Genomic DNA, 12,461 nt, shown 5'->3' with positions numbered 1-12,461 from the left:
CTGTGTGCATATTCTTGTAAATAAACATCTTTAAGGCACATTTTGGGTATTATTACTGATTTAAGCAAAAGAACACAACAGGGAGTGTTATCGTAAAATAACATCACAACCTCCAATGTTTTTTTTGCTTTTATACAACAGTTAAATAAATAAAGTAAGAAATTAATAAACTGGGCCGTGAACGTGTCATTTAATATGTTTTAATGGTCGCAATTCCTCCCACCAAATTATAGCTCCTTATTGAGCAGCTTGTTGCTACGTCAGAGTAACAAACTCCACTCACTCTCTGCACAGTCTGCTGTAAGCCTCGTCTTTTGAAATACGGACTGAGCCATAAAACTGCCGCAATATCAAGTTCAGCTCAGTTTTGTCAGTTTTTGCCAGATCAGTATTAATGTTGTTTTGTTCCAGCCAGTCTGTAAAGCATCTTACAGTCTGTAAAGCATCTTACAGCCCATTTTGTTTGGCGAATGGTATTGGGTTCATTTCTGGCTGATTCCAGGTCGTTTAGCTGTTCTTCTGTCACAGCTGCCGACTGAAAAGCTGCTCAGTGGTGATGACAGTTTGGGAATTTAGTGTCGTCTCATCTTCAGAGTCTGACCAAATCGGCTGTCGGTCAAATGTGATCTTAAAAGTATCCATTTTCTGTTTGTGGCAAAGTAAGAAGTAAAAACGTTCAAATGGCTTGAGCGTCTCCTACAGCTGTCTCAGCGGAGTGATACAGTGTTTGTGAAAAAAATTTGATGTCATGGTGAAATATCAGCACGGTTAGAGCGCTTCTCAACCAATCAGCTTGCGTGGCCGAAACTAACTGTTGTATAAAATACTTTAAAGGGCTCATTGCCTTCATATGTCATGTATTTAATTTTTTCACCTGAGGTGCACGAATGATGTGTATTCTCTAATCTGATTCTTTTTTCTGCTGTGGGCTGAACAGATGGGTAAATGTTTATGCGTACTGATGATATCAAATGAATGAAGTGAATTCAAAATGGTTATATTAGTTTGTATAGACTTAGGAGTGATCAGTTTGTTTTAAAAATGATAGATAAATAAATAAATAAAGAAAGAAAGAAAGTGATTTTTATGATATGGTCCCTTTAAATGAATTGTCTTTACTCCTGATGGGTTGCTCACTCTGACACTCATGCACACTCACATCTCAGGTGAGCCGGTCCTCCAGCTCTTGCTGAAGCTGCCGAGGCTCTCTCTCTTGGCCATTTTGTCCTCGCGTCGCCCCTTCGGCTCCCGTCTGGTCACTACAGGAGTCTTCTGCTCCAGCTGGGACAGGTGCTCCATACTGCTGTAGACCTGAGAAACATAGCAGACCAGGTCAGGACACTATGATGCTTTCCACTAGAGAGAAGACCCACACCAGGTAGACCAGGAGAAGGATACACCACCCAAACAATGCCTGTTCTTTGGTGGTCCTGTGGGGGTCCTGACCATTGAAGAACAGAAAGAAACAGAAACAGATGGACTAAAATGGAACTGCAGTCTGTAATTGTGCTCATTGAGTGTAAATTGAAAGCATTTACAGTGCTTTAACTATTTATATGTCACTAAGTAAATGGTTAACAATTCAAATGGTAGCACTTAATAGATTATTAGATAATAGTTACGTGGCTAATTATATTGGGGCTGTTATTATAAACTGGGCATGTTATTATAAACCAGGCCTGTTATCATAAACTGGGCCTGTTATCATAAACTGGGCCTGTTATCATGATACCAACAAAGTTTATACAGTTTTTACTCAGATTTGCAAACAAGACACAATGATTTGATCCAAATCAGTCTTTTTATGGTAAATGCAGTTATTCAGGGTTCTAGAATGCAGCAGTGTTCTAGTTCTAGAATACAGCAGTATTCTAGAATACAGCAGTGTTATAGAATACAGCACTGTTCTAGAATACAGCATTGCAGAATAAAGCACTGTTCTAGAATACAGCAGTGTTGTAGAATACAGCATTGTAGAATACAGCACTGTTCTAGAATACAGCAGTGTTGTGGAATACAGCACTGTTCTAGAATACAGCATTGCAGAATAAAGCACTGTTCTAGAATACAGCAGTGTTGTAGAATAAAGCACTGTTCTAGAATACAGCAGTGTTGTGGAATACAGCACTGTTCTAGAATACAGCAGTGTTGTGGAATACAGCACTGTTCTAGAATACAGCATTGCAGAATAAAGCACTGCTCTAGAATACAGCAGTGTTGTAGAATAAAGCACTGTTCTAGAACACAGCAGTGTCGTATAGTGGTGTTGTAGAATAAATCCGTGTGAGTCACGTCAAAGTTTATTTATACAGCGCGTTTTGCAACAGGCGTTGTCACAAAGTAGCTTTCTAGAGTTAAATCAGTGTTCTAGAGTTAAATCAGTGTTCTAGAATACAGCAGTGTTCTAGGAAAACTGGTGATACGTTAGCTATGTTAGCTACGTTGCTAACATAGCTAACACGTAATGGAAGCTTATACCTCACCAGTTAGCACTGTGCTAACTGCATGCCTAAATGATGACACAGCTCCATGGGCCATGGGCCGCACGGGTGGGTTGTTGTGTGTGTGTGTGTGTGTGTGTGTGTGTGTGTGTTTGTGTTTGTCCACCCTCCTCTCATGTCACATCCTCCCACATTACCTCCGCCCCATGTTGTGTGTTGGTGTAGTGCTGTGTTGGGCTGTTTCTCTTGCTGCTTGTCTAAACACAATAGCATTATATGGTTAACTAAAACTTAGAAAAGTATGTTGCAGAGCTAAAATTAGTAGTGGCACACATCTTCATACCTGATTTTTTTGTACTTGGTGGCTATAAGCTTCCATTTTTTTAGATACATTAGCCTTGTAGCTCCAGTGCAAAACTAAAGAAGCTTCACTTCAGACACCAAAACTTCAGACACCAAACATGGGACGGGGGATAGTGGGTAAATTAGATTTTTTAGTCCTGTAATTGCACTATTTCCAGAATTACCGCTGAGCCACTGTGGATGAAGATAGCTTTGATGGCGGTCACTCAACAGTCAAATTGCCCATTACTGAGGGGATCAGGGGAGGGACTGAAGGGATTAAGTTCCGCTGCCATGAGCAAGGCACTTAACCTCCAGCTGCTCCAAGAAATTCACTCAGTAGTTGGTAATTGAAGCTTCTCTGGATAAAAACTTCAGCTAATTGAGAAAATCTTGTACGTCTACACCCGAACAATTAATTAAATGTATAATCTGGAATTAGCAAAAGACGTATCATACAAAAAGGGCAACTGCACCCTCACAACCTGGACCATTCCCTCATAGAGGTGGACAAATGCCTACAAATGAAAATATCTAATATTCATACTACCTTCCAGAAAATACTGCAGACTTTACTGCATTCTACTTCCTTCAAAATCAACTATATACTACATAATAACATGCACTGCATTCTGGATAATAATGCATACTATGTACTACATAGAGATGCATACTACATTCTGCACAAATTGAAAAATGCATCCTTAAAGTTCATACTACATACTACATAATAATGCATACTACACTCAGCAAAATTATGCATACTGAATACTTAAAATGCAAACCACATATGACACAACTACATTCTCCTTAACATACCATACAATGTAGTATAATATAGATGTATATTACATACTTAAAATGAATATTATATACCTAAAATGCATACTACATTCTGTATAATAATGCATACTACATTCAAACAATGTATTTTACATATAGAGATTTCACAGTACTTTCTACATGTACAGCACTGTGCAAAAATCAGGTGTGCTGGAGCGATTGCTGGGGTCATCAAGGAGCCATCTGGAAGCAAATGTGCTCTTTTCACCAGCTCACAACATTTCAAAACAAGAAATTCTTGATTTTTTTAGTGCATTAATGTTTGTTTGAATTTATTCTAAAGTTTATGTTTTTTACAAGAATAAACACATTTTTTGCCCAGAAAATTGGTGTCAGACTTTTGCACAGTACTGTGGATGCACACTACACCCTTAAAAGGCATATTACATACTAAATAACAACATTATATACCTAAAAAAACGAACCACTACATACTACATACACATACAGATGCATATTATCTTCTGCTTATTACAACTCCAATTCCAAAAAAGTCGGGACGCTGTGTAAAATGTAAACAAATGTAAATAGAAACAGAATGCAATGATTTGCAAATCTCATAGACCCATATTTTATTCACAATAGAACATAGAACACATATCAGATGTTGAAAATGAGACATTTTACCATTTCATGAAAAACATTAACTCATTTAGAACTTGATGGCAGCAACGCGTCTCAAAAAAGTTGTATAGCATTGTGCAGCATTCCCTCTTTCTTTAACAACAGTCTGTAAATGTCTGGGAAGTGAGGAGACCAATTGCTGGAGTTTCGAGAGAGGAACATTGTTCCATTCTTGTCTGATCAACAGTTCTGGGTCTTATTTGCTGGATTTTTCACTGCATGATGTGCTAAATGTTTTACATTGGTGACAGGTCTGGACTGCAGGCAGGCCAGTTCAGCACCCAGACTCTTCTTCTATGAAGCCATGCTGTTGTGGTAGATGCAGTATGTGGTTTAGCATTGCCTTGCTGAAATATGAAAGGCCTTCCCTGAAAAAGACGTTGTCTGAATGGCAGCATATGTTGCCAAAACCTGTATATTTCATTTAGCAATAATGATGCCTTCACAGATGTGCACGACACCCATGCCATGTGCACTAATGCAACCCCATACCATCATGGATGCTAGCTTTTGAACTGTGTGCTAATAACAATCTGGGAGATGTTTAGCCTGGAGGCTGCAGAATCCATTATTACCAAAAAGAATTTCAAATTTTGATTCATCTGACCACAGGACACTTTTCCACTTCGCCTCAGTTCATCTTAAATGAGCTTTGGCCCAGAGAAGTTGGTGGCGTTTCTGGATCATGCTGACATACAGCTTCTTCTTTGAATGATACAGCTTTAATTTGTGAACGGCGAACTGTATTCACAGACAATGATTTCTGAAAGTGTTTCTGAACCCATGCAGTGATTTCCAGTACAGAATCATGCCTGTTGTTAATGCAGTGCCGCCTGAGGGCCCAAAGACCACCAGCATCCAATATTGACCATCAGCCTTGTCCCTTGTGTACAGGGATTTCTCCAGATTCTCAGAATCTTTGGTTGATATTATGTACTGTAGATGGTGGGATATCCAGTCTTCACAAGTTTACATTGAGGAACATTTTTCTGAAATTGTTTCACAATTTTTAGACTCAGTTTTTTGCAGATTGGCGAACCTCTGCCCATCTTTGCCTCTGAGAGACCCTACCTCTATAAAACATTTTTTATTAGTACCACTTACTTTTCCAGTCTTTTGTTGCCCCTGTCCCAACTTTTTTGAGATGTGTTGCTGCCAACAAGTTCTAAATGAGTTAGTATTTTTCATGAAACGGTAAAATGTCTCATTTTCAACATCTGATATGTGTTCTATGTTCTATTGTGAATAAAATATGAGTCTATGAGATTTGCAAATCATTGCATTCTGTTTTTATTTACATTCATTTACATTTTACACAGCGTCCCGACTTTTTTGGAATTGGGGTTGTAATAAGCAGAATATAATATGCATCTGTATGTGTATGTAGTATGTAGTGGTTTGTTTTTTTAGGTATATAATATTGTTATTTAGTATGTAGCATGCCTTTTAAGCATGTAGTATGCATCCACAGTACTGTGCAAAAGTCTGACACCAATTTTCTGGGCAAAAAATGTATTTATGCGTGTAAAAAATATAAACTTTAGAATAAATTCAAATTGGGGTTGTACATTCTACACACTAAATTAATGGTATTGCACAGAATTATCAGAAGATGTTTCATTAATAGAGCCCCTCCAACTGGACTTTTCCCCACAGAGGAGAGAATCAAAGAAGGAACACCTTTTTCTTTTTATGGTCATGTAACAAGGTCCATCTCAACACAAGTACAAAAAAGGCATTTTGTTGTGCAGCACTGAACCAAGTGCCCTTCGTTTCTCAGAGATGCTGTTTGTGAGTAATTCGAGTGCATGTGGAGAGACTTGCAAATGTGTTCTTTCTTTGAGAGGATCATGAGGTGGTTACTCAAACAGAGGGAGGAGAAGGGTCGTTTACCTTCTGTGTGTGTTTACATGTAGGAGTGTGCTCTCATCAAAAGAACGGCTCTCAAGACGAGTGGCTTCATCAATCAGTGGCCTGAAGCAAGCGCTGTACGATTACAGTTATTTGAGTCCTGAGCTCACACACCTCCTTTGAGCCTCTGCATGTGAGGTTAATATGTAAAGACGTATGACGTGGTCTGAAAATCTCCCGACCTTACGCCTCTGACTTTAACATTACTGTTTCAGGCTTTACAGGGCGACTCAGCACAGCACACACTAAATTTTACCATGTTTTTCACCTGACTCAGTAATGCGTCATCTTTTTATTTTTAACAAAAAAATCTGACAAAGTGCAGCTTTAATGTGCATTTTAAAAAATATGAAACTTTAGGCCTGCCTTCCGTCCAGTGACAGCTGGGATAGGCTCCAGCACCCCACCGCGACCCAGTAGGATAAGCGGTTTAGATGATGTATGTATGTATGTATGAAACTTTAGGGCTGCATTTCAGGAAGGCATAGCATTAAGAAGATTCTTAAATGGTAGAGCGAGCATCACACTGAACACTCTCTTTACCAGTTAAGATGACCTTAACACTGAGTGCGTTTACATGCACTCAATAATCCGGTCATAATCAGATTTCTGCAGTTATCTGCTTATTCAAATGGTCATGTAAACAAGATACAACGATTCATTTACGTCCTGGAAAGACACGTTCTTTATGAAGTTTTGACTGAATTCTCTTTAAAAACTCTTTCACAAATTGCATGCAACTACACATTTCCACCAGAGAGGTCTCCAAATCCCCAAATCTTACACAGTGTAGCTTTCAATAGTTACTCAACAGTTATATTGACCGTCAGCAGGGGTGCACAACTCCAGTCCTGGAGGGCCGGTGCCCAGCACAGGTTAAAAGTTTTCCTACTCAACAACACACACACTAAACCTGGCAATTAACAGATGAGTTGAATCAGGTATGTTTGAGCAGGAAAATCACCAGCTTTTCAAACTGCCCCAAACTCACTGTCATCAGAAAGCTCAACATGCTTGGAGCAGAACATTAACTGCCAATTCTGTTATGTCAGCTGACAGACAGCTAATGATGAGTGATGTGGGGGCTTCTTCCCCATCCTGAGAGACTGAGGGCAATTATGAATGGCTGTGGCATAACAGGGGACTGAACTCACAACCTCCTGATGAGAAGGGGAGATGGTTCTGCCCCTTATTTCCTTTACTGAATATTATTACATTTATTCTAATATTCCAAAATTGCAGGAGGAAACTGTGGGCATGTTCGGATCCATTTTTGCAACCTTACCTCTTACATTTATACACAGACATACACAAACCGTGCCCAACGATGAGGCAAATACAGAAATGCTCACATTTAAACAAAAACACAGGCCAACCAGTGATGCTATAGAAAACCACTTCCACACAGCTGCAATGAATAGAGAAGCGCCTGCAGTGTAAAACTCTCCTTGTACAGCTCATTTGAGCCCACTCTTCCGAAGATAACTCTGGAGGAGTTCATTTAACTGTGGTAATTTTACAGTATTCATTCCCAGCTGAATGGTGTAATGAAATCACTGGCGTTTGCTGTTGCTGGAAATGCCTTGTCATAGAAAGTGAATTACTGCCTGAGAGCAGTGTTTTAACAGGGGTAGTTTTTCATCTCTTCTCCAGTAATCTAGAGGAATGTTCATTGCCACAGGGAGTGTACACTGAAACTGAATCACAGTTAGCACAACAACATTACACAGCTTTTTTTCATCAGGGCTTAAAGTCAAACAAAGCTAACAGCAAAGCAACACTGACAGTTTGGAGGCTCCTTGCTTAGCTGGTACAGTTTGCTGCACAAGAACTCTATATGTTTGGTATCAAGTTATCATGTTGTTCCCTCAAAACCCTTTCGCTGGACGGATAGAGAAAGCAAGAGCTTTTTCAATTTGTTGTTGGTTTTCAGCTGAGTGTGCCCTGAATTTATCTCTTAATAACTCTCAATCATATCACAATAATGTAATCAGACTGAACCAGGGCGAAATTTCATGCTGCACTAGACTGCATCCTAAAGAATCATAACTGAATCAAAGTGTTATAAAAATAACTCTTGCTCACAGATGAGCCTCATTATGACCCCTCACAGAAGAAGTGAATAATGTTGATTATCTTATATAGATGTATTATCACTACTGTAAAAAGTCTAGGCGTCATCTTTGTTCCCAGTCTCTCTTTTGATACACATGTTTGCAACATTGTTAGAACCGCATTCTTTCACCTGCGTAACATCGCTAAACTACGTGATATCCCAGCCCTAAACGATGCGGAAAAACTTGTGCATGCATTTAGAACCTCCAGGCTGGACTACTGTAACACAATTTTAGCTGGATGCTCCAACACTTTACTAAATAAGCTCCAACTGGTCCAGAATGCAGCTGCTAGAGTCCTTACAAGGACCAAAAGTTTGACCATATATCCCCAATCCTGTCGTCATTACACTGGCTACCTGTTAAATTTCTTGTGGAGTATAAGATCCTTCTCTTAACGTATAAATCATTAAATGGCCCCGCAGTACCTTAGTGAATTAATTCAGTCATATGAACCCACACGTACGCTCTGCTCACAAAATAACGGCCTGCTGACAGTTCCTAGAATTAGACAAACCACAGCTGGTGGTCGAGCATTTTCCTACGTAGCCCCGAAATTGTGGAATCATCTCCCGACCTCTGTCCGGGACTCAGACACACTCTCTACATTTAAAACTGGACTCAAAACTTCTCTGTTTGCACAAGCAATATAAGTTGCTGCACTATTAACTCACTAATATCTCTCCATAAACGGACCTGTCCTGTTAAACAATTTCTCTCTCTCTCTCTCTCTCTCTCTCTCTCACTCTCCCTCCCTTTATCTGAGCCCCTGAGCGACGTTTGCCTGAGTCGCCATGTGAGCAAAAGATCAGATCTGCTAGATCTCTGCCACCAGAGCTCCATCTCTGTTGGCTGATCTGCACCTCACCTGCATAAACTGACCCTCCTGCTGCTGCTGCATAAACTCAAACTATCTAATTAATCATTGCTCCACCTGTTTTTAATGTTTTGTATTCTAATATTTTATATTAATGCTGTTTGCTATCCAGAGGAGGATGGGTTCCCCTTTTGAGTCTTGGTTCCTCTCAAGGTTTCTTCCTCTTGCTCTTAGGGAGTTTTTCCTTGCCACTGTCACCACTGGTGACGCTCATGGGGGCTTGGACCCAGATTTTTCTGTAAAGCTGCTTTGTGACAACACCCGTTGTACAAAGCGCTAAATAAATAAACTTTGACTTGACTTGACTTGATTTATTAGACTGTCACGCCTCCCGCCAGCTCAGCAGAGACTAACACCCCCCATCCGTCCAGAACTCCAACTCCCAGAATCCTCTTTACGATTCTAGCCTGACCCCTTTTTGACTCTGTTTCCCAGATGTTCTGCTGGGAAACCCTGGGTCTGGGCATTTACATGGACGTCTGACAGGTACCACCTGCCTAATCATCATTGTGAACCAAGTACACCCCTTCATGGCAATGTATTCTCCAACGGCAGTGGGTTCTTTCAGCCGGATAATGCGTCCTGCCTCGCTGAACACACTGTTTAGGAATGGTCTGAGGAACACAACGAAGAGCTCAAGGGCTTCAAATTCCCCAGATCTCAATCCAAGCCAGCATCTGTGGGATGTGCTGGAACAACTAGTCCAATTTCCACCTCAGCTCCACCTCGCAATTCACAGGACTTAGGATCTACTGCTTATGTCTTGGTGGGAGATAATACAGGGCACCTTTAGAGCTTTTGTAGTCCAAATCTCGGGAGGTCAGAGCTGTTTCGGCATTACGCAGAGGACCAACAGCATATTAGGCAGGTGGTCATAAAGTCATAATGTTTGGCTCGTTGGTGTGTGTGTGTGTGTGTGTGTGTGTGTGTGTGTGTGTGTGTGTGTGCACATTCTCTCTTCATACTGCTTTTCCAAGACTTTCCAAAAGGTCTCTTGAGCTCAATAATTACAGCCTCTCGCTCTTTCACTCTTTCATAAGAACCTCTTCACATTTAGAGAGTGAGAGCGAGAGATAGAGAGAGAGTGAGAGAGAGAGGAGGGATAGGATATGACATACTCAAGATAAAACTGGCATGCTGACATTTAAGAAATAACTCGTTTATGAGACAGATGGACAGAGAGAGAGAGAGAGAGAGAGAGAGAGACAGCAAGAGAGAGAGCGGTCGCATGTCAAAAATATCGACTTCTGAACAACAGTGAGAGACGGAGAGAGAGACTAGGGTTGTGGCCTTGAAATGTCAGGAGAAAGCGAGAGCTGAAAGAAGAGACGGACGAAGGAGAGAAAGCGCAACAGAAGAGGAAGAAGCATGTGCATGACAGAAAGAGGGTGACGGAGAGAGAGAGGGGGACTACAAGAGTGAGAAAACAGCATGAGAAAGAGAGAGGAATCAAGAGAAGCAGAAAATGATAAATATTAAATAACAATACATAAATAATAATAAATAATAATTAGAATAAATAAATAAATAATAAATAATATTTCTCTATCTACAGTATTAAATATCTACCCTTCATTTATGTAATTTCCAGTCAAAACATTAAGGACCAGTTGCTCATTTTTCAAGGGATATTGCTTCAGAGTTGCTTCAGTTCAGTAAAAATCTGTCCATCCTTCCACTGTGAGAAGACAACTAAACACTATGAGTCTGAAAGGATGTGAAGCTGGACACAGACAAAAAAAGAAGAAATCAAACAAAGAAGCTGCTGGTGTGTCTCAGAACAATGGACTGACCACGCCAGAGTCCAGACCTCAACATCACTGAATGTGTTTGGGATTATTTCGATCATGAGAAGCAGAAAATGTTAAACCAACTTCTAAGACTGAACTTTGGAGGTGTGAAAAACATCCCTGCAGATTTCTCTGAAACACTGAAAGTGAGTCTCCTGAAAAGAATGGAAGCTGGAATGGAATAAAGGTAAAGAGTGGACACAGGAGATACTAAAAAAATGATATTATATGGAGTTGAAGCTTCTGTGTAATTCTTGTTGCATATATATTTTCTCTCGTTTTTGCTGAAAAATGAAAATCTTGACTGGAAATTAAATAAATGAAGGGTGGTTTCTGACTTTTGCTCATTATTGTGTAAACAGAGAGAGAGAGAGAACAGATTTAAAAGGGATGCCAACCTTGCTGAAGCGTGGAGAGCAGGAGGAGAACTGTCTGATCTCCACAGGCTCGTCATCGTTCGTGTCGTCCTCATCGTACGAGTTTATGTGCCGATAACGCTCGGAACGTGCTGAGAGTGGGAGGGAGAGAGGTGGCAGTGTTGAGACAGGGATATAACACTCATGCACAACCTTTGTCTGCTGTTTTTTTAAAGTTTAAATAAATATTTAAATACCCCAAAACAGTTCAGATAACAAGCTTGTTCAACCAAAGAAAGGAGAAGCATCAAACACTTTAGTTTTCACACTGAATGCATATAAGAGCACATTGTCTTAGTAACATCAAAACCATGTAGTGTTTTTTAGTTCCATGGTGTGCCTGTGTGGACCAGGGGTGCACAACTCCGGTCCTGGAGGGACGGTGTCCAGCACACTTTGGATGTTTCCCTACTCAAACACACCCACTTAACCTGGCAGTTAACAGATAAGTATAAGTAGGTGTGTTGGAGCAGGTAAATCACCAAACTGTGCTGGACACTGGACACGTTCCAGGACTGGTGTAGATTTAGCGATTAGATGCCGTTTCCCTCCTAACAGCTGGGAGGCGCTGCGTGAACAGGACGAGACTCACTGTCAAAGTAGCTGGTGTCCTCCTCTGACTCCAGGTGAGGAATAAACTCCGCCTTCTGCCTCAGTAAACTGTTCCAGTCCAGATCAGCGAAAAACGAGTGCTGCTTCACTTCATAGGCGCCGCCTGTTTATGAAGAAGAACAAACAACAAACCGAAAAAATAATAATTACACAGAGTCCAGTATGTACAGGTAATCGTTCATCCATCCATCCATCCGTCCTTCCATTTATCATCACATACAGCCACCCAGCCATCCATCACATCAGTTCTTCCATACTTTCATTTGTCATTCCATCCACCCATCATCCATCCATCCATCCAGTCTTACATCCTTTCAAATATCAACTTCTATCCTTTCATTGTCATTCGTACCATTTACCATTACATCCATAGATCCATCCATATGGTCTTCCCTCCTTTCAGTTGTTTATAATCCACACATCTGTCTGTCTATCTGTTTATCCATCTATTCTTCTATTCTTTCATTTGTCATTCCGTCTATTAATTTATC

The 12,461-nt window shown here is 40.4% G+C and overlaps 1 protein-coding gene across 1 annotated transcript in view; it reads right to left on the bottom strand.

The window, feature by feature from the left end:
* Positions 1-12,461, bottom strand: part of mast1a (microtubule associated serine/threonine kinase 1a) — an 89,353-nt gene that overhangs the window by 11,217 nt on the left and 65,675 nt on the right. The window contains 3 exon segments of the mRNA XM_036557737.1: positions 1,160-1,311; positions 11,341-11,450; positions 11,951-12,073. Coding sequence (XP_036413630.1) covers positions 1,160-1,311; positions 11,341-11,450; positions 11,951-12,073 — 385 coding nt within the window.

The sequence above is a fragment of the Colossoma macropomum genome, unplaced genomic scaffold (assembly GCF_904425465.1).
Source record: "Colossoma macropomum unplaced genomic scaffold, Colossoma_macropomum, whole genome shotgun sequence".
Taxonomy (NCBI): Eukaryota; Metazoa; Chordata; class Actinopteri; order Characiformes; family Serrasalmidae; genus Colossoma; species Colossoma macropomum.
The sequence above is the reverse complement of the archived record's forward strand: the minus strand, read 5'-3'. Positions and strand labels throughout refer to the sequence as shown.